This window comes from Notothenia rossii, assembly GCF_949606895.1.
Source record: "Notothenia rossii genome assembly, chromosome: 5".
NCBI classification, from domain to species: domain Eukaryota; kingdom Metazoa; phylum Chordata; class Actinopteri; order Perciformes; family Nototheniidae; genus Notothenia; species Notothenia rossii.
Window position 1 is genome coordinate 13,237,964 of NC_136903.1, and position 22,010 is coordinate 13,259,973.

The following is a 22,010-nucleotide window of genomic DNA, read 5'->3' on the forward strand; positions in this document are numbered from 1 at the left end:
GCCATTTCGGGCAAAACATTCCATAACCTTTAACATAATAAACATTTACACTTCTGCATCTCCTCATGGCTCTGTTGTCGGGAGTTTGAAAATCTAGCCAGTGAAGGAAGACTTTTGCGCAGGTCACTTCAGAAAGAGTTATCATTGGCTGTTCCACAAATGCATACGCACATTCCCTCAGGTGGCAAAAGCCTGATTCTGCAGCAAAATATCCTGCAGGAAAAGTTTCAATTCGAGCATTTGCAACAAATGCTTACACATCAGAGCAACAAAAAACAGGAAGACAGACCTATCAAAAAGAGAATCTGACAATTACTGTAGATCAAAGAGTTTTACAGATGGAGAGACATGTTGATAACAGTTGAGCCTTGAGCTAGTAGCTGTGAGGCTGAAATGCTTTACTGATATTGTAACCTCCTAGAGCTTTAAATCACAGTATGTCAAAGAGCTTTACAGTCCCACAAGTTTGCAATCAGAGGATCGTGATAAGAATGATGTTTGAAATGAATGATTGGTACTCGATCTTACTGTATAAAGTGCGTGGGAAAGGTTGATCAGCAGGAGGGCTTGAATGTCAAATTCTGGCAGTTTTTATTTTTGCCTTTTCCAGAGAACCACCTACCTTGAGGTTTCACTTGAAATAAACGACGTAACAAGGTTATCATGGAACTGCCTCCCCAAGCTTTAAGAAAACATGCAAGACAATATTGCACACATCTGGCAGATTAGGTGTATTCTCGCATTTGAATCTTTACGCAGGGATAACAGACCTACAATTGGCACCTACTGAATGGACATAACGGCATGCAACGCAAAACTCATCTGAAATTAGCATTGGAAGGATAGAGGGGGTTCTTGACATACAGCATGGCTCACAGCATTGATAATACTACTGAATTATGCCCAACAGTCAGAATTAAACCAAGGTTTTAACTTTGACCAATGAAAGCATAGCTCAGAGACTTTGAATCCCAAGCAGTCCCACCTTAATCCTTATTGCGGAAACCAATGGTGATTTAATAATCTCCTAATAATTTGCATAATATCTCAAATTATGCAGTTCTGTGGGAATGCAGGGCTCATCTTCATGCATTTTCACTCACTGTTCATCCCTCTATTGGTCCTGCATGTGGAATACATCTGAATTAGTGCAATGCCCCCCTGAGTCCTTTTTGACTTTTCTGGGTCATGCTGATAAGAGACAACACTGAGGCGGTATTCCTTATCTATGAAGGTGAAAAACACCTCGCATGAAATTTTGGCTTCCATTGATTGTCACTGTAAACTAAGTACATGCTTTAAAGGTCTCAGCCTTTTAACAAATCAAAAGAAATTCTAGAGAGTACAAAGAGTGTCATCTTACATTGGCCTGAAGACATTCACATATAACAATGATCCACATGGCTCCAGGAGGAATACAGCACTATAGAAAAGATAACCATTCAGCAGAGATAAAACTACCTTTGTAATGATCCCAAAGATTTGGTCTACTTTCTCCTCAGCCATGTTCATTATCTCTTGACAACATCATTAAGGAAAAAGGTCTTCCATTGACAACAAGATAAACGGTACTTGTAGGTATATATAAACACTGAAAGCACAATGCAATTCAGAATCAAGTGCAATGTGTGCCAAACCATATATGTTTGCTACTCACAAAATGTCTTCAGCATAGGAGACCCAAACGAAACAGATGGCATGTCAAATATTTTCTTTGATAAAAGCTGGCAGAGGTTCTGTTTTGTTATTTGGTTGGGGTGTTTGCTAGTGCTGAAAACGTTAGTCTCCGAGTGATGGTATAGTTTTAATGTTGTGTAATTTTCGAAACATCACTGAGTCCAAACATCGAGCCAGAATAAACATCCATTCTGCGTGACCATCCATGCTGCCACAAATTGGTTCAGATCGGCTGTGTTCGATTCAGGAATAGATGACAGCACCTCCTCTTTGCTGCCTACACTTAGTGTTTTCTTGTAACTGCAAAATGTGCACCACCTGCTAGAGAACAGCAAGCCAGCAGCCTCTCAGCCAGGCCCAGACTCTCATCTACTGGTCTTCAGAGTGTGTAGGCGGACAAACTCCTTTCCACTCTGTAACAGCCTGAATCCCTGTTACATATTTGTGAACTTCAGTGCCTCCTTCAACAGGCAGCTTCCTTCCTATGTCTGTCACAAATCATCTTTCTTCAACACCATCGCTTGTTGCCCCCATGAACCGAAATGAACTTGATACAGTGCGAGATCGCAGATGAAGAGGGAGACAGACTGAGTGGGAGATACAAAAAAAAGATCTATAATAAGAGAGTGGCAGAGTGAAGGTACAGCAAGGGGATTGTCAGTAACACCAGTGCCTCTACGCTGTATCCTTAAACAAATATAGAAATGTTAAAACAAGCGTCATTATGATTCTGCCTCTGTGGTTGCATAAAAACTCAAAAACAGAGAATGCAAAGGAAAAGTTGTAGAGATCAGATCTGAAGAAATAGCCAGTTTTCCCCCTTTTGAAATGACACCTTGTTGTGATGTAGACAGATGGCCTGATATCATCCATCCTTTTTTCTACTTTTTCTTCCAAGCACACAGCCCTACACTGGACTGACAGGGCCCTGTTGCTTGCCATCTGCTTGCCATGTTTGGCACTACAGCATGCATATCCCGTTTGAGATCTCTCCTGTTGAGGGACACCATCCATTACTAACCCCAACTCTCCTGTCATAAAGACAGCCTATCAATCCATCACATTAATCAGTTCAACGTCTTACTGACATCGCTTTCTGTTATATAGTCTTACCTCTGGAGTCGATCTTGACATTTCAATTTGTAAAAAATAAAACCTTGGTTGCTTCATCATTCCATTTGGAAAGCTACCCCAAAATGATTCTCAGTCTCTGGGTAAAAGTGTTTGGATCAAGACTGAGCAGTTGTTATATGTTTGTTTTGCTAATGCCTTTTCGTGAATTTCTTACACAGCCCAGAAGAAATCCAATCGCTACGGATCATCCAGCCAGCAAAATAAATTACAGTCAATTTCTCAAGCGGAACCCAAATCTAATCTGTTTGTTTAATGATACGAGGCCCCTTTCTACAGGGCCCACTAAACAGCCTGTTTATAAGTCTCTTTGCCTTCATTGCTTATAACAACCAACACTTAAATTCCCCAAGGATCACACCTAACACTTTCAGAGATATTAACATGGTCCTCATCACTGATTGGCTTTTAATGTGTATTCACAGAGAACATTTGTATTGTATAATGTCCCACATGATTTTAAATACGACAATGTGTATTTGGAAACTATCAAAGAGTTCTCTATATCATTTACCATGATAACGTTACCTTTTATTTATGCGTTTGCTTTTGCTGGCAATACTGCAAATCAGTGGAGAAGACTGCTTTATGCACGGAATAGCCTGGTGCCGAATTTAAAATCTACCGCACATCATTACTTCCCAGATGGTTTGGTATCATGACTATCTGCACAGCCCAGTCTGCCAGTTTCCTCCATAAGGCATTGACCAAATAAACACAAATAGCATAGTTAATTGATAGGACAATAGATAATACAATAGATTTGAGTGGCAGTGCATTTTACATTACGTAGTGCTGGAGACATGGCCTGTTGAAATATGTCGCTGCGAATTTAGATTTCAATCAGAATAAACACAGAATAATAAATAATGTCCATGTTTTTACACTAGTTTGAATTTCAGCCCTTTCACCAACCACCTATTTTAAAATCCCTCCCCTCAGTTAAATGTCCAAGTCATCCCACCTGGATTTCTGCCTGGATAAAGTATGATCAATTCACATTCTGCAGAGATGAGTAAGAGCCTGAGAGCATCACCATCCTGCGTGCTGATAGACAGAGTTATTCACAGTGAAGGCAAACATGTTTTAATGGGAAATGATCACAAAATAACTAAACGCCTCAGCAAGATCTGAATAATAATCTTGGTTCTTGATACATTCGAATGAACTACTGCTTGATTTTCTAGTACCGGAAAGAAGTGTTTCATCAAAGGATCAAAAACTAAGCACACAACACGAGATGTGCATGTTACAGTGGAGGGTATGAGTCAGCCACTGTGACATCTGCAAAGACGCATTGATTATATAGAAATAGTTTGGCAATCTACTTTACCATGACTCATCGTGATGCAAAGAAAAACACTTGGGCAGCAACATGCTCTATATAGCATCTTCCGTTGTACATGCATCTACGAACAAATACCCACTTTCAGTCACCCAGTGGTGTTACAGTGTGTGCCTCGTCAGTGAAAAGTGCTGACTGTAGTGACCAGCCCTGCCTTGACCCTGTGCCAGACCATCAAGGGCAACAGCCTGGTTTGCCTATAAGCAAGGCCACCTACTGCTGCCACCCACACAGGCTGCCACACTCCTGAGCAACACTCAGCCCACTGACGCATGGTGGACTAAACCAAACCTGGTGTCTCTGCTGCTTTAAAAAGGCTAAATATTCAGCTGTGATCTAAAGACACAAGACTAATATGGAAAATGGCAAAGAAAATACTTTATTCTACACCTGTAAGAAGGTTGATATATCTTCCCTTAAGTATAATAAAGGGCTCGATTCCCTGCTACACATGCTCACTATAGCATGCAGAATAAGAATGAGCACCTCATATAACTCATGATTACACATGATTGACATCTATTTCCTTTCATTCAAACATTTGAGGAGTAACAGGATCATAACATCCTGCCGTACAGAATAAAGTTAGGATGATACCAAGGGTTTGCATTTCCCTTCAGTTCACACTTTGAAAAGGGAAGGGGATATGCGTCCAAGCGCGCTCCCACCATCCCACCAGGTGTGACAGACACTGGGATAAAGGTACTGATCCCTGTGCCACAGTAGCTCCAGGCAAGCCTTAAAGGTGGCATATCATGCAAAATGCACTTTTGTACGTCTTTTATACATGAATGTGTGTCCCCGGTGTTCTAGGGAACTCACCAAGTGTCAGAAAACAAACCCTCTCTATTTTCCTCCATACCCAAATCTCTTAAAAAGGGGCTGCAACGGATCTGATACAGACTGATCCAGATTTGAACACTTCTATGACGTCACAGAAGTGGCGCTACGGCTAATGGGCCATCTCCACCAATCAGGAGGAGACAGCCACGGACATTGCCGTTCGAAAGCGCTGGAGACGTTGTAGTACATATGCCAGGCCTGTAGGTGGTGCTGTTCTCACAGAATCAGCCCATGCAAAGACAGTGTTACATTGAGCGAAATGAGGAATGGCTAAAATGCATGATCTGTTTGGTATTTTGAAAAATAAAAAGTATAAATATGCCTTATATAGGTATGGTCCTACACTATATTATTCAAATATAGCATGATAGGTCCACTTTAATGAACGAGGTAGTGGCTGAAAAAGAAAGGGTCATTCTGGCTGTCAGAGCCAAGGCAGGGGCCCATTAGTGGAGGACCGCAGATAAGAGAGGTCTCGCTGACACGGTGCGAGTAGGGACAGGCACAAGACGACAGCTAGCACTGGCTAATTATTGTTAGGTGCTGGTGAGGGAAGAGAGAAGGAAGAGACCCATGTGAAGGCACAAGACAGGGGGTGGAAAGAATTGCCAATTTAAGGGGGTGGGGGACAACAGCAAAAAGCTTGTGTCATGTCGTCTATATTTACAAGATGTAATACTGGAAGACTTCCCTGGAGGCATTACATTTCATTTGAAATAGGTAAGTTGTCAAGAGCCAAATAAATCACGGTGCAGGGAATCTGCTCTTGGTGTGAAAAAAAGATAGCAGAAATGCCTTTGTTGGCTGTCTTTTCATTTTTGTGGGAGGGTCGAGCTTCCTCAAAAATAATATTTACTGTATATCTTGATAAGGATAACGTGTGACTGTTTATAGACAGTAATGTACAATATATACTAATTTAATGTGTTTGTCTGTAGGCCATTTTGTGCACAAAATACACGTTATACACTTTATACACGTACACATGCGTACGTGTATAAAGAAGAGTGTCTCAGCTTATAAGTGGGTCTAGTGTTGGTGTTCACTGGCCTATCTATTTGAGGTTGAGCCCTCCATCCCCCCAAAAGACTCAACTCAAAGGATACAGAATAGAAAAACAAGCTTGTTTGGTGCTAGCGACCACAAGGCCAAAGTGTTCAAACTACAAAGTCTCCCTTGGATGTACATTATTGGAAGAACTGATTGGCTCGTATGATGTAGGCATCTTTTCCCTCCAGTGCAAACTCCCATCTATTTATCCTCATAGGACCTTTAAGCTGCTACATAGCAATCAAAATATAGGGTTTTTCTAAAACAGATGATAGAATAAAACCAGACCCAAAATAAGAGATGACAATGTGTTCCTTAAGGTGATAGGGCAGAGCTAACTTTAAAGTAGAGAAACTTTAATAGCACGGACATTTTACTTGCCAAACATGACTCTATATTGGCGTTCTAGTAAATGTCATTGTGCTCCATTAAGAAGTCCTTTGTCTATGTTGCTCAGGCCTTCAATGCCTAATGGTCTTCGTGGTTCGCCTTGGCAAATTATTTCTTTCAAGGCTGGAATTCCCTCTCTGTCTGGTCCCCTGTGGGTACTGAACCCAGGGGTAAGGCTTTGTATGGGAGACAGTCAGTCAGAAAAGCCAGTGAGGCAGACAGGCTTAAACCATAGACAGCCTCATGGTCTTTGTAACATAAATGCACCAAGACAGACACAAACACACGTGCACACAGATATACAGCCTCAGGGGTTGAAATGTCCTTTGCACAAAGCATGTATAATCAACATGCTGATATGCATTTGAAACAAAGGCAATTCACAATCTGCTGACCCATTTACAAGTTAGTCAATGAAAAATAAACTGGTTACTGAAGTCTTTAATCTAGTTGTCAAAAGCAGTTTTAAGAAAACTGTGGCTTTTCCTGTAACATGAACTCCCCAGGGCCGCCACATGAACAGATGAAATGAGATGACAAACACTGAGTGCTCTGATGGCCGAGTGCCTGTAGGGAGGAGCCTGCATTTGTGTGTTTATCTGCATAGTGTGTGGTTGTCCTCTACGTGCTTCCCCATGATTCAGCCTTCCAGTGCACTCGCACCTCCCTGTGGGTGAGTGTGGGGTCCCCCGCGCACTGCCTTGCGTTCCCACGCCTTGGCCAATGCTCTTTGACATGGCTTACGTAAACAGATGTTGCGCCTTGACAGGAAGTGGCCGACTTCTGAGGCGCTGATGGAAAAGAAGCTGTTTGTCTCCGTGACAGAGAACAGTGAGGAGGTCACAGTACAGCAGGAAACAGCAAAGAATGCATCCCAGGCGAGTGTGTGGTTTGATGTTGGGGATTGAAAAGGCTACATTTTCAATCCCTAGCCTCATGGTCAAGGTTAAACAGCTGGCTACACCTAGTTTGACTTTATGGCTCTAACCTTACTGACACGCAATGCCACAAGGACTGTAAATCAATTGCAAAAGGCAGAGCTCATAACTAACCGAAACAGAAGGAAGGACTATTCCTTAAATATGAGAGAGAGAGAAAGAGAGAGAGAGAACTATAACAATAAAACGCATTAAATGACATGAACTAAGAATATTACAGCAAATGATAAGCTGTATATGTAAGGTGCACTTTATAAAAGATAGGCAATCAAAATATTATTTTTTAAAAAGGTAATTCAACACGGTTGCAGAAACATGGCAGCACCGGCCTCTCGGGGGTAAATAAGTATTTTGCACTTCTTATCACACTCAAAAGCCCAGCCAGTTACTAAAGGGCCAAGTAGTCTGCTGTAGTGAGGTTGTGTAAAAAGCATGTTGTTACTGTTCGTAAAGACAAAAAGGGTAAGAAGATAAAAAGGGTTTTCTCTGAAATGAGCAATACAATGTATTCTTATTTTTGAATGTGTCCCAGATTGAACTTTGACAAATAGGTCTCAATGTGTCCAAATAGGCTACTAACGAACTGCTGACCACCACAGGCACTCAAATCACTCACTATAGAAATACTATTGCAATGTTTGGAGACTCTGGATAAGACGTCACCATAGGTTTTGTCTCCGTACATCATGAAGGAAAGATAACACTCTTTGGTTCAAAGAAAGGATGTGTCACATAACGGAACCAATAACCCCATCATAATGCAGTTGTATTTATAGTTTGGGCCAATGTCCAAAAAACAATCGTCAATTGAGGTGAAATGAGGCAAAAACAATTCTGACAAGTTAGTCTTTCTTTCGGGACGTCACAGTGTCTCTTATGCTGTGATGGTTGCTTTGACAACAACAAGCTTTGGTCTTGCTCAATGGTTAGGTTTGTTCCCGTAACCCAACCTCCCCTCAGGTTCATCAACTATTCAAGATTCAAGGCTTTTATTGTCATTTGTACATCAGCTATAGTGTAGATACGTCAATGAAAATCTTAGGTCACAGGCTCCTCCAACAGTGCAACACAATAAAACAGATAAAATAGCCCAAGTAAATACCAATAAAATAGGAACTATCAAGCTGTTACTGTGTAGTCTAAAGCCTGCATTAGACAAAGCTTGATAGGTTGAAGCTGCATTTGGCAATAATTATTGTACACATAGAAGTCAAATGCAAGCAGTGTCATTAAGATAATGAATTATGTAAATAATTAAGATGATTACCATGGAATTTGTCTCATGTTATCGCTCACAAGATATTACACCCATGGCCTCTTTCGTATCTAGTAAATGACAATTTTCTCCAATACAATATTTGCTCTTTACAGACTTTTCTTCTATATTAGTTCTTGTTTTTCCCGCTTTTAAATTACATTGTAACACCTCTATATTCCACAAGTGTATGACATAATTGAAAACTAATTACACAATATATTGAGGGCTCTACTCTTTTGTGTAACCAAATGAACTGTATTTCCCTTTCACAATGTACTGCACTAAATGTCACACACTAATAAAGCGACTTCAGCACTAATGAATCTGTATTGGGATCGAAGAGGACCGTTAACATTAGGATGGATGTTGCAATTTGTTATTAGCTGCTGCTCATCCATCTCATCACTGTTCAACATGGGAGGAGGCGAAGATGGGCTTCTTTTCTTATCCTAGTATTTTATTCGATGAAGGTACTTCCATCTCTTACTGAGCATGAATGTAAAGGGATCTCAATGGGACTGAGGCCAAAGCAAACTGCCGTGTAATAAAACCAGAACCAGAGGACCTTAGAATATGGTCCTCCATTTTTTTCTCTGTCTCTTTCTTGTCTGAAATCAACATAGGAGCATCTCAAGAGACCTTGTTTTTCTTTTTCAATTCCTGTATGACTGCCTAAGTCCATGGGTGTTTCTCAATCTCGAGTACGCTTGCTTGGTAGCACATGTCTTCCGAGCGTCTTGCTTCAGAAGCGAGGCAAGAATACTTCCTGGCATTCGGAAAACAAAGAGTGGAACAGGCTAACAAGTGTGCAGGTGTGCGTCACATGAGAGGCCCCGTCTTACATTTTCCACCACAGATTTGGGGAAATTGGTCCGTGCGCAAAGCATTGTGGGGATTTTAAGACCGCAGAGTCTACACATGTGCAGCCTCGACATTTCTCCAAACAAAGTACGCCGTGCTCGGTAGATTTCCAAGTCTGCTGGACATTGGAACAGTACTTCGGCGGCACTCGATGACATAGTATGCTTGAACTAGTGGCTCTGGAGCAGCTTTTCTCGCGATTGAGAAACACCCCATGTGTGTTTGGACCAGAGGTTCTTCAGGGTCTGGGAAAAGGACAATTTAAATCGATCAGATGACAGCAGACCACTTCCATATTTGAAAGCAGCTATTCCATCAGCGCTGGGCTTGCACTATTCCAGAGCAATCCTGAGCAAATCACAGTGGCACCAAATGGAAGTTCAGGTCCCGGCTGCAGAGAGGAGATAAAAGTCTGAGTGCTGGGTCCTCAGTGACCAAAATTGCCTGCTGATGTTTGGCATACAAAGCATGGGCTTGAAATAAGATGGTTACTGACGGCACATCTGCATCTTTTTTTATCCTCTTTGACTTATAAACCACGGAAGGTGTGCAATAAGTATTGGATTTGCAAAGAATCGCACACACTTTGACACGTACACAAAGAGCATATCCATGGACATCTACAGGCACTCAAGAGTGAAGGGGGAGGAAAACTGTAGTGAATATCAGACAGTGTCTAGGGACAGATTGAAAAAGCCGAATGAAATATTAATGGGAATGAAATATTTACACCATTCTTCAGACATATTGGGAATGCAGTGTTTTTGCGGCATTTTTTAACCCTTCTCTAAACTAACAGGATTCCTAAATAGCAGTGAGAGGGCTGTCAAGTGGTCAGTCCTGTCTTTTCATAAAGAGTACATAACATGTCCCCTTTCTACTGACTTCAGGAAGCTTCTCATGAAACCCACAGTTAGGAAACCTTGAATTGCAGACAGTGACAGAAAAATCTGTTTTGAACTGATGTGCTGTATGATTATATTCTGACAGCCAGAGGCATACAGATGGATCTCATTCAGGAAACAGGTACTTGATATTGGGTGCATACATAGAAGGAGGACACGAACATGCAATCCTAAGGAATTGCATGGTTGTGTCCCAAAGGCACAAAATCAGATATTTACAAAAGCTTTGCACACACTCAAACCAGGAGAAGCTTTTTTTTCATGCAATTCCTCTGGATGTGAATGCCAAGCTCCGAAACATGCAACATTAAGATCCATTGAGAATTAGAGTACATGTTTTCCCTATAAGTGGTGGTGTTCGTATTGTCAAGTGAAAGAGACGCACGTGTCTCTATGATTTGGGGAATCCGATGCCCTCAATAATACCAGGGTGTGATTGAGGTTTTCCCCTTGACCTCAAATGTGTATTACATTGGTACAGCACCAAGGGAATAAGCTGTTTCCTCACTGCCAAGGTAGTAGCTCATAAAACCCTTGTCAAATTTGTATCCTTGTTCCGGCGCAGCAAGTCCACTTAGAAATGCCTTGAAGACAAACATCTGCCTGGCAAATTGCAATGATCAAACTGCCACCATCAGAATAAACCTGATTTATTTTCTGTTGGCTGTAATCATTCGTTTATCAAGTAGCCCTGCCAGTGCGACAGATGCCCCTTTATTCTTTACTGGAGGCTTTCAGGTCCCAAGATGCCCTCTGGCAATAATTGTACCTGACAAATGAGCCTTGACAAAGGAATGGAAGGTGGTCAACCGCTTTCTGATCTGACCGAGCAACTTAATTGAAACTATCAATCAGAAAGCCACTATCCTCGATCTCTTCTTTTCTGACTTTCATTATCTCCTGCATAATCAATTTCTCCAATTCACAGCTGCGAAAATGTATCTCCTCGATGACAGTCTTGCTGTCTCTCAAACTCACTCGCACATTAAGACCCAAGTGTGTGCAAAATAAATACAATAAAAATATTGCTTTCCTCAGCTTGCCCTCCATCCTCATCAATCCCCCTACGGTGCACAAACACATTACTTGTCCATTACATTGAGCTAATTAATACATCAATCTGTACTGCTGTATTTTCTGCTGTTTTTCCTTCAGCAGTCTGCCTCTGCAGCAGGTTGTGTGCTAAGCGCAGTGTCATCTAAAGACCCGTGCAAAATCGTAGTAGAAGCTTTTTTTGTTGCAAATCACTACAGCTACAACTGGGTGGTCACAGAGTCACTGTCAGCGAAGAGAGGATAGAGTCAGAACAATAGGAAATACCTCCCCTCGCCGGCGAGTAAAGGGTTAAGCCTGTTACAGAAGACCAATCAGGACTGGAGGAGCACTGCAAACCTCCGCAGTAAGAGAGAGAGAGAGGGAGAGAGAGGAGAGAGCAGAGCGGGAGATAGAGAGATACCAGGAGTGGGATGGTTTGCACTCCTATCCAGACAGTTAGGAAGAGAGGCAGCGCAACAGAGAGTTGCTGTGATGAGTATTCACAAACCTGCCCATATGGATGGATAAGAATTAACAAGGAGAAAAGGAGAAAAAGAAGAATACAACATTCCTGTCAGGACTAATCTCTATGGACTTTCTGCTGTTTCTGTGTGGGACTCCCATGGGAAAGAACATCTGTCGTTTGTGTGACCCTTGTATGTTCGTCAATATTCAATTCAAATTGTTGGATTACTGCTGGAATGAGCAGAAGATCAACCAGCAGTTTCAATCGGGCAACCTGGATTGTTGCAGAGCTGCACTGAGAGGGGACAGCGTGGTGTAGGGACCAACTCCAAGGCATCTGTGTTTACCCTGCATGGTGAGCTCCGCTGTGTTTTGATGGGGCACTCTACTTATTGGTTTGATTTACAGCACTAATCCGAGTAGAATGTGACAGCTAACATAACTCAATGCCAAACATCTCCACCACAACCAACACATGTGATTGGAAACTAGCGGTTCCTATATACTGTCATTCATAATGTAATGCTGACTTTTTTTTAGAAACGGTTGAGTAACGTATTTGTTACTAATAATATATATTTGGTCTTAATCTTGTAAATCTAAGCAGCTGTTACTGAAAACATCAAACTCTAAAATGCATTTTTTCGTTTATGCATTAGGATGCTTTACACACTGTGATAGCATCTGTTTGTATCTTACAGATAAACACATGTACTATATTCCAAAGTGTCAGGCTGATAACAAACTTGATATGTACCCTTGGCTCTTCAACACACGCCTGGTGTATCATCACCTGTCTGGTACTGTAGCGTGGTGTCATTGATCATTTCTGCTGACATTGTGGCACAGTTAAGTATGGCATCCCTCACTGAAACAACCTTGGAGAATGACCGACCTGCTCCTCTGAAGAGAATAACACGGATCACATATTGTGATACAAGGGAGGGCATCCATGTCCTTATGACAAGTTCCCCGTGGAATCACATTGCACTAAAGTCCATAGCGGGTCTGGCCTATCAAGAACATTGTAGGACCATTGTAAGCACCACTGACGGTTTTGAAGTGACATTCAATAATTATCATTAAGCAATTTCCTCTAATAATTTAAAAACAACAAGCATAGAAAGATATTATAGTTGATATGCTATCTCAAATCAGGAGGCTTGTATATCAGTTGCTATTGTGCCAGCCCTTTATTAGTACTACTGTTATGTTAATGCAATTACAAAGATGTAAAGTGAATCAAGCGATGCACAGGAACATGATAAACCATCAGGGGCTTGTTGCTATGCTAATGAGACCCTCTTCGTCGCCTCTCTGCTCAGGATATGTTTATTTTCACTAACGCATCCCCCACTCTTCCCTCTCCTACTTGCTCTCTTCCCATCTCCCTCTCCATCATCCACTTTATCTTTTCTCTTTAGGTCACTGTGAGAGAAATATGTGGCATTGAAGGACAGACAGTGTTGTACGCAGCGCCTGATAAGTCCAACTCTTGTCTGGGATCTTCTTGCAAATCTATACAGGCTTTTCATCTGATTAACTCACTCCTATCTCATGAGGATGACCTTCCCCGTGAATTGCTGATTCAACCCCTATCCCATGCACGTATAAAAACACATGTCATGGTGATTGGTCTCGCATGCTCTCTAATAATCTGCTCCACTCACGCCATCTCCAGTGAGTTAGGGATCAGCATGTCGAGGGGAAAACTGGGGACCTTTGCTGGATTAACAAGTCAGTGGCATCTGGAGCCATGCGTACAGAGACAATGACAAACATGGAGAACGAAGATCTTTTCCATTAGTGCTCCGAGGGGGGACCTCGGCCTGGATGCTGCCCGGACTGATTTCTGGACATCATAATGTTTACACCGAGAACACTTCATGTGCAACTGACAAACTCTGCCTCTTGGAGTACGACCTAATGGATGTTACTCTTGTTCTGTGTTTACAGAGCTTCATAATATCTTTTCACTGAGGACAAAAAAAAGCAAAAGGCAAGGATTTGGATCATAATACTATGAGCAGTACATTCCAGCCCTGCTGAGGGGTCTGTATTTCTTTGTTTTCTTGGTTGGATTTTTTTCTCCTGCCTGGGAATATCATGATCATAAACAGGAGGTGGCTCCGACATCTTATCCCTGTTCCACTCATCCATCAGAGCTCACACCAACACCAAAGCAAATGTACCAGAGGACAGAAAAAATCTGCAGAGGACACGAGCGTATAAATTATTCTCTGAAATCCACTGCCTGTATTTGACTGATTCCTTAGCTTTCTTACCATTGAGGTCAGGAAGAAAAAGCTGGCAGCTCTTTGGCGCGACGGACAGGTGTTTTTTTGGCTGTCAGCCTCTCGGGGAGGGACTAGCAGTAAAAGGGAAAAGCCTCGCTTTGGGGCTCTGCTGGAGCGGAAACACTTCCACTAGCTATGTTTGGATGCGATGATCGTCTCAGTGGATGCAACATGGACTCTATGGCCTGATTACACAGCCCTGATACTCAGATAGTGCTGGAGGCAAGGGTAAATATTAAAATAAACATTTGTTTTTCTCCATGTCATCTAGACCTCTATTCAGATTGAATTGGTGTACAGTAGGTTGTTTGATTTCCATTTATTTTGAAGTACATGTCTTTTTTTTTTACCCTGAACCAATTATTAATTATAAATACCAACTGTTATTTTGGTGCACACGTTATTACATGAAATATTGAAGTCCTGTCTGAACAGACATCTCTGAGAGTTGGAAGCCTGCTGGTGACGTAGTAATCATAATTTGAATAAGTTTCTGCCAGAAATGACAAGTTTCTTATGTAACACCATTGCACTCATTTTACTCATCTCATCCCTATAAAATTAATCCCATCGAAATAGGGTTTACATAATCCTTCTCCATCATTGCCTTCAGAACTTCTGGTCTACATTTAGTATATTTACAGTAAAGGTTAATATATTAAAACAATGTCAGTGTTAATGTTCAGTTCAGAAGAGCCCTAAAGAGCACTATGCCACAACTAGCCACTTCAAAGCCTTAACATACAGTACTCTGCTAAGCCTTCACGGCTAAGAGGTGATTAGACTTTAATTTGTTCCAAAGTGTTTCTGTTATGAAGCACTGGATAAAACCATCTGATCAAGGATGGTGATAAAAGAAGAAGAAGCTGATTAAGGCATGATAGTTACTAGTCATCCCATGTGCGTAGTGAGGAAATCTAATCAGCAGGGCATGGCAGAAAAAAAGTTCCAGCACTATTAAAGCTCTGCTCTCAGCATTTCTCATTTAAAATCACAAAAGGCTTTCTAATCATTTGATAACTGGCACCATTACATCTGAAAAGATTTCTCCGATGTGTGTTAATCACAATTTTCCAGAGATGCCACAACACACTTCAAATATTCTCCTTTTACTTTCCCCCCCTTTATAACTTATCTTCCTTTCTTCTCCCAACACACAGGATAATGCATATCCTTCCCTGCTGTGAACAAGAAGCCACCATGAGCAACGTCACGGTCACCGACAACACCGAGCCCATCAGCCGCACCATGAGTCCGGCAACTCCCGGCCCGTACCCCTATCCTGTTAGTTTCCAGGTCTCCCTGACTGGCTTCCTCATGTTGGAGATCCTCCTGGGCCTGAGCTCTAACCTCACTGTGCTTGCCCTTTACTGTATGAAGTCAAACCTCATTAGTTCTGTCAGTAACATCGTCACTATGAACCTTCATGTGTTGGATGTGCTCATCTGTGTGTGCTGCATCCCTCTCACCATTGTGGTTGTGCTGCTCTCCCTGGAGGGAGACACTGCACTCGTCTGCTGCTTCCATGAAGCCTGCGTCTCCTTCGCTAGCGTCGCCACTGCTGCTAATGTGCTGGCTATCACCCTTGATCGCTACGACATTTCAGTCAAACCAGCCAACCGGGTGCTGACAATGGGCCGTGCCCTGACCCTGCTGGCTGGCATATGGGTGTTATCCTTCATTAGCTTCCTGGTACCATTTATTGAGGTGGGTTTCTTCGCCCAAGGCCAAGCTGATCTGAACCAGACAGTGGTGGAGAATGTGGTCCACACTAACCAGTACTACACAGAACTTGACCTGTATTACCACCTGCTGGCTCAGATTCCTATTTTCTTCCTTACTGTCGTTGTCATGCTCATCACTTACTCAAAGATCCTGCAGGCTCTCAACATTCGCATTGGCACGCGTTTCCACGCTTCACAGAAGAAGAAGGCTCGCAGGAAAAATCCATCCATGACAGCCATGACACCACAGCAGGAGGCCACAGATACATCACAGAGCAGTGGCAGCCGCATGCCCACACTGGGTATGCGTACCTCCGTCTCTCTCATCATCGCCTTGCGAAGGGCTGTCAAGCGCCACAGAGAAAGGAGAGCGCGCCAAAAGAGGGTTTTCAGGATGTCCCTCCTGATTGTGTCTACCTTCCTGCTGTGCTGGACACCCATCACAGTGCTCAACACAGTCATCCTGAGTGTGGGCCCCAGTGACCTAATGGTCAAGTTAAGACTTGGCTTCCTGGTCATGGCTTATGGGACCACTATCTTTCACCCTTTATTGTATGCCTTCACTAGGCAAAAGTTCCAGAAAGTCTTGAAAAGCAAGATGAAGAAGCGAGTAGTGTCAATCATTGAGGCAGATCCCACTCCTAATAATGCCATTATCCACAACTCCTGGATCGACCCAAAGAGGAACAAAAAGGTGACATTTGAGGACAAAGATGCCCGACAGAAATGTCTGTCTTCTGAGGATGTGGAGTGAAGGAATTCCTTATTTTTAGGGTAGACATTCAACAAATGCAGCTAAAACTGACATCAGGTCATGATGAAAAAGGGAAAATGTTAACCCAAAGCAGTAATGTAAATAATATGTGCAATAGAATGTACAAAAACAAGAGGTGGATAATTTATTACTATTTATTGAAAGTAGGTTTCATAGATACACCATATACTGTACTGTAGATATTGCATGGCTTTTTGTAATGGTAGCAACATACAGTGCATTGTGTATATACATAATACATGTACAGCATAGGGTAAACAAGGTATATAAATAGAGAGAGCATTAGGAATTATTATGTTTATGTATATTTATAATAAATCTCGTGTTCACTCACCTAACGCAGCAAAAGGTTTCGTATTCTCCGCTCCACCAAGTAAAGTGTTTTGTGATTCTGTGACAACCGTGAGATTACTCCCATCCATCACCATGCCACTTGTTCCGACACCAGACCTGCAATCCCCACTGACCACTGACCTTATTGCCTTTGAGCCCTCTGAGGGAAGGCACACGGGTCAAACATGGAGACACAGGAATGGAAAGAAAGTCATAAGTAATGTATGTTTTGTTGCTATAGCTGAAAAGCTGCAGGGGTATCGTTCACAATCACTCTTCTAGAGTTAAAGAAGAACACTTGCATTCCATAGACAAAACAGAAGACCATGGTTCTCTTCACCTGGTTTGAAATAAACCAGATGTAATCAAAGCCTAGTCTGTTTCCCTTTAACAGTCATGTCTTTGAGCCAAATGGAAAATCTACAGTTGCCTTATTTTGGTTTGATGCATTGAGCATTACTTTATGGTGGGACTGTGACAGTAAGAGCACATAGAGAACAGAATGAATAAATAATAACAAATATTCTTATAATTCTCAAAGTGAATAGATTTCTCAGATGTTATGTTTTCACAAAGAAGTTATTTAATCAAACTGAAGGAACATTTTGAAAATGGTTGTATTATCAAATTGTCTGTTTTAATAACACTAGCGACAATACTCTCCAAATAAGCAAATCCATAACTGCAATAAAGAACTACTGCAAAAATCCTAAAGCCTAATAAAAGATTCTGTTTACAATCCATTATCACAGATAATGAAGTTCTTCTTCCCTTCCTGTGTTTGTCTACTAATAGTGCGTGTCCTTTGTTTATCAAGGAATAAGACAGTGAAATTGTATTTCCCAGGTGGCCGCTGCTGATAGATAATAATTCAGACAGCCTTTTATTTTTAGCTGAAGTTGTCTATGAACTAAGTTTGCTCTAAATAAATAAGAATAATTATTTAATATGGTTGCAAATAGGGCTGCTCGATTATGGCAAAAATCATAATCTCGATTATTTGGGTCAGTAATTGATATCACGATTATTAAAAACTATTATACATTTACTTTGAAAACATCAATTTATTGAAAAAAAAAATTGAACAGTATGTTTTGAACAGTTGATTACCCTGAACTGTAAGTATAAATCAACTGAAAAACCAATACAAAAAATAATTTAAAAAATAATTGTTTTATTTAGATTATGTTGTTTTCATAATCGTTGCAAGCCAAAATCGTAATTGCGATAAAAATACAATTAATTGAGCAGCCCTAGTTGCAAAATAATTTCAGTATTGATAATCTAAAAGAAAGAAAAACTAAAAGAGCTGTCAGCATATTACATTTAGACTCTAATACCATATCTATATGCAAAGATACATTATGAATTAGCATATGAAGCTACGCTCAGCTAGCCTGGCAGCTCACTTCATTTCAATCCCTGGGTCAAGGTTTACATTCTTTTAAGATCAGGATATATATTGTAAAGTACATTCAAATGCATGCATTAAAGCACATATACATACAAATGTATATGCACACTGTACTCCACGGTATATCTCAGTAACAAGCTTATTAGGCCTTTGCCGTCTCAGGTAGAGTAGAACATTGAAGAGCCCTTTAGATCCTGAGAGCACAGGGCTGTTGGCTACCAGAGCGATAACACAACCTCAATCAGATGCTTCCCCGGCAGCCACCGAGTGTGGTTTGTAGCACAACAGAGAGGGCTGATATGGGAATATGGATGCAGGCAAGGTTCTTTATGACCCTGCTGTAAACAGGCAGTGTGGATGTCACGCTACCTCGAGGGCATGTCTGTGATTGAGAGTGGAGATGGGATCACAGCCAACAACAGATAAGCAGACAGGGGAGAGAAAAACATCCTGAAAGATGAAACATTGAGCCAAAGGATACATTTTACAAACATACCATATATATATATGTACTCTATATAACTTTACAGGAGTTGTATCAATACAGAAAGCAAACTAACAGTGATACAATACTACCCCACTCTGTTCCAGTCCTGAATACATAATTTAGACCACTGCTCGAATATAAGTACTATTCCAGACTCAATCAGTGCTACTGACAAAAATCATTTGTATTGATTACCTTCTAAAATTACCTCTCAAAGACCAATACTATTTACACTAACTAGACTTTGAGGTCACAATTTGTTTTTATCCTGAGGTGTCAAAAAAGGCCTTTGAAGGACAACCGATTGTTCCGACTGAACTGCCATTTTGTTAACACTATTATTTAGTCCAACATCAGTTTCAAGTTTTCATTTTCTGCTTGGAAGGGGATATTTTACTTGGCACTCACTTATCACTGAGACGGATGTATCCATTCTCTTGAAGTCATTTTCCGCCAAAACTGCAGCTGTGTGAGTACTTCATAGAATTAATGAGCCTCAAGATTAGAAAAGACTCACTACTTGACCATGATAAACACTCTAGTGGAGAATGGTTCACACCTTCAATGGATGACATGAGCTTTTTTTGTCCGTTTAATCTACAAGCTCGATAGCCACACCTTCTTTTCATCTACGCTTGTTGCTATATTTGTTTTGATCCGGCTCTGGCACAGTCAGATGATGTTCCTAACCTTGGTCCAACCTATAAAAAGGCACTCGATCCGTCATTGATGAAAGAAACAACAAGTCTGTAGATCTTATGCCACAAATAACACAAAATGAAAATGAGAGTGGATGCACTTGTACTTAAAATAGATAGATATATCTGTCAAAAAGCTGCAAAATATGCTGCAGTATTCATTTGAAATACGAATCTCTAATAATAATACTTGATATAAACCAAAACACTATCCAGATCTTTGGGTTACATTCTAAAATATTGAAGTAGGAAATAATCGGTGACCTCAATTTCGTCTCAATCTAATTATCATGCTAAAATGTAATTTAATTGTCATGCTTCATTAAGCAATTATTGACCACCCAAGACAAATGAAAAGCGATATAGCCTGGACATACCCATGCTTATCAAATACATTCATTTATTAAGGGCTTACAATTTTGTAAAACATAGGTTAATGAAGCTTAAAATCAATGTGGCGTGCATGACCATGCCCTGTTTACCATGTGACTGATAACTTACAGAAAACAGGACAAATATACAGTCGGGCTAATCTTATTTGTCTTTGTCCTTTTTAAAAATTAAAATAATCTAATATTCTAAGGGGCAAGCATTCATAGCATTAGTGTTTACTGTGGCAGTATGAGCTCCACTTATTGTTATGATTGCTACTATATTGACTGTATGCAGTATATGTTTCATTTCGACCCCCATGGGACCATTTTAATGAAGAGACAGATTTAGGAACAGCCACCATGTCAAGGTCAGCATTGCTGGTTAGCATATTGGATAGGCCCACCATTACATCTCTAACCCGAGGTGACCTAGAGATAACACAATAGGTCAATATACTACCATACTCAACAGCAGAGGTTCACTAAGGATTCACTGCAAGCCTGATTATAATCCCTTGACCCTGATGTGTCCTTTTCCCCCCCTATACTGCACATCAGGGCTGCCACTCGCTGCCCTCCCCATCACAAACATTAAGTCCCCTCCTCTCTCGCTCAATGGCAGCCTCTCTCAGGCAGCCGTCCCCAATTCAGATGCCATCTCTTCAGAGCTCCTCTCTATCCAGACACAGAATAAAAGCCTCGGAAATCATATTACTGGGTCCATATGGAGCCTCTATTGCATTAGGTCAGCGAACACTCAACTGTAATTCTGCAATCGTGGAGGAGAAGAAAGTGAATTGAGCACACCAGCCAGCACAGCTTGACAAATTGTTGCTTGTGGTCATTTTCCAAATGTTACTCTCACCAAGCCACATTAAGAGAGATGAAAGGACACTTTACAGAGCTGGAAGATGTACGACTCTGATATGTACAACCTATAATCTCTGTACAAGAAAATGTATTTCTCTGGTAGAAACCAGGAATCAAATGGCAGCCAAATGGTGTATGACCTCTACCTACCTCTATCCATTCCCAAATCCACACTCTCCAGCTTTGGGGACAGAGCCTTCTCAGTGGCAGCTCCTAGGCTCTGGAATTCCCTCCCCCAAGATCTCCGTGACTCTGATTTCCCTCACAGTCTTTCAGTCCCGCCTCAAAACACATCTTTTCAACTCTGTCTACCCATAAGCCCCCCCACCTCTCAATCAACTTCCTCTTGACTGCTTTTTTATTTTACTATACTTACTTGTTTGCCTGTCCTTGTTTGTCTACCCTCCCTCATATTGTAAAGCGTCTTTGAGTTGTGAAAAGCGCTATATAAATAAAATGCATTATTATTATTATTATTACCTGCTTTGACCTTAATGGCATCATTGTGTGGTATTGGAGAGAAATGGCACACCAGACTGCCTTTAAATCGATGCCGTGTAGATATCTGTTCTTATCAGTTGATAGCAGACGTTTAATGACACAAAGTGCTCTTCTCTATTATCCAGTTTACAGTTGAAAAAAAAAAGAATCCTTTGGGGATAAACAGAGAAAATCAACTTTCCATGCATGACAAGTAGACAACCTGGATTATTGTAATTTAAAAAGAATCTTGTTTTTCATAAAGACAAATTGGAAATTCATTTGTTACAGAGATGTTTAGTGTGGAAGAATTTTTACATTTGTTGAAAAGAATGACGTGTGATTATATTGTGCAATTATCCTTTAGAAAATGTTGCTCAGGCAAAGGGACTGACTAAAGTATTCTTATTGCACTAAAGCCAAAATATGAAGGACAAAATGACATCAGAAGTGCCGGTGGCTGCATGCCTGGTCCCTGTGTGACGGTCCGCACCTGCCAGTCAGTGTGTTTGAGCCTGCATCTATTCAGCAATGTGTGTTAACTCCAGCCCATACAGCATGTGCAGGCAGCTATGTGTGAGTCGAATTGTTTTATCAGGCAGTGACAGAGTGTCAACCACTGTCTCTGAGAGGGGAGGTAGCAGAGAGGAGATTGCTGCC

The 22,010-nt window shown here is 41.2% G+C and overlaps 1 protein-coding gene and 1 long non-coding RNA gene across 3 annotated transcripts in view; one reads left to right on the forward strand and one right to left on the reverse strand.

Moving 5' to 3' along the window:
- Positions 1–22,010, reverse strand: part of LOC307039031 — a 69,336-nt gene that overhangs the window by 41,783 nt on the left and 5,543 nt on the right. The gene's annotated exons all lie outside the window — the stretch shown is intronic.
- Positions 11,799–17,752, forward strand: LOC307039238 (G-protein coupled receptor 22-like). Of its 2 annotated transcripts, XM_079681106.1 has the most exons (3): positions 11,799–12,253; positions 13,323–14,423; positions 15,356–17,752. In XM_079681106.1, exon 3 carries the CDS (start codon positions 15,360–15,362, stop codon positions 16,671–16,673), a length of 1,314 nt encoding a protein of 437 aa, XP_079537232.1. In that variant the 5' UTR covers positions 11,799–12,253; positions 13,323–14,423; positions 15,356–15,359; the 3' UTR covers positions 16,674–17,752. The 2 variants fall into 2 exon arrangements, with proteins under 2 accessions (XP_079537232.1, XP_079537233.1); XM_079681107.1 differs by having other exon boundaries at positions 11,799–14,423.

Excerpts from the sequence above, each read along its gene's own strand:
- LOC307039238 (XM_079681107.1), top strand. The coding sequence starts at position 15,360 with ATGCATATCCTTCCCTGCTGTGAACAAGAAGCCACCATGAGCAACGTC.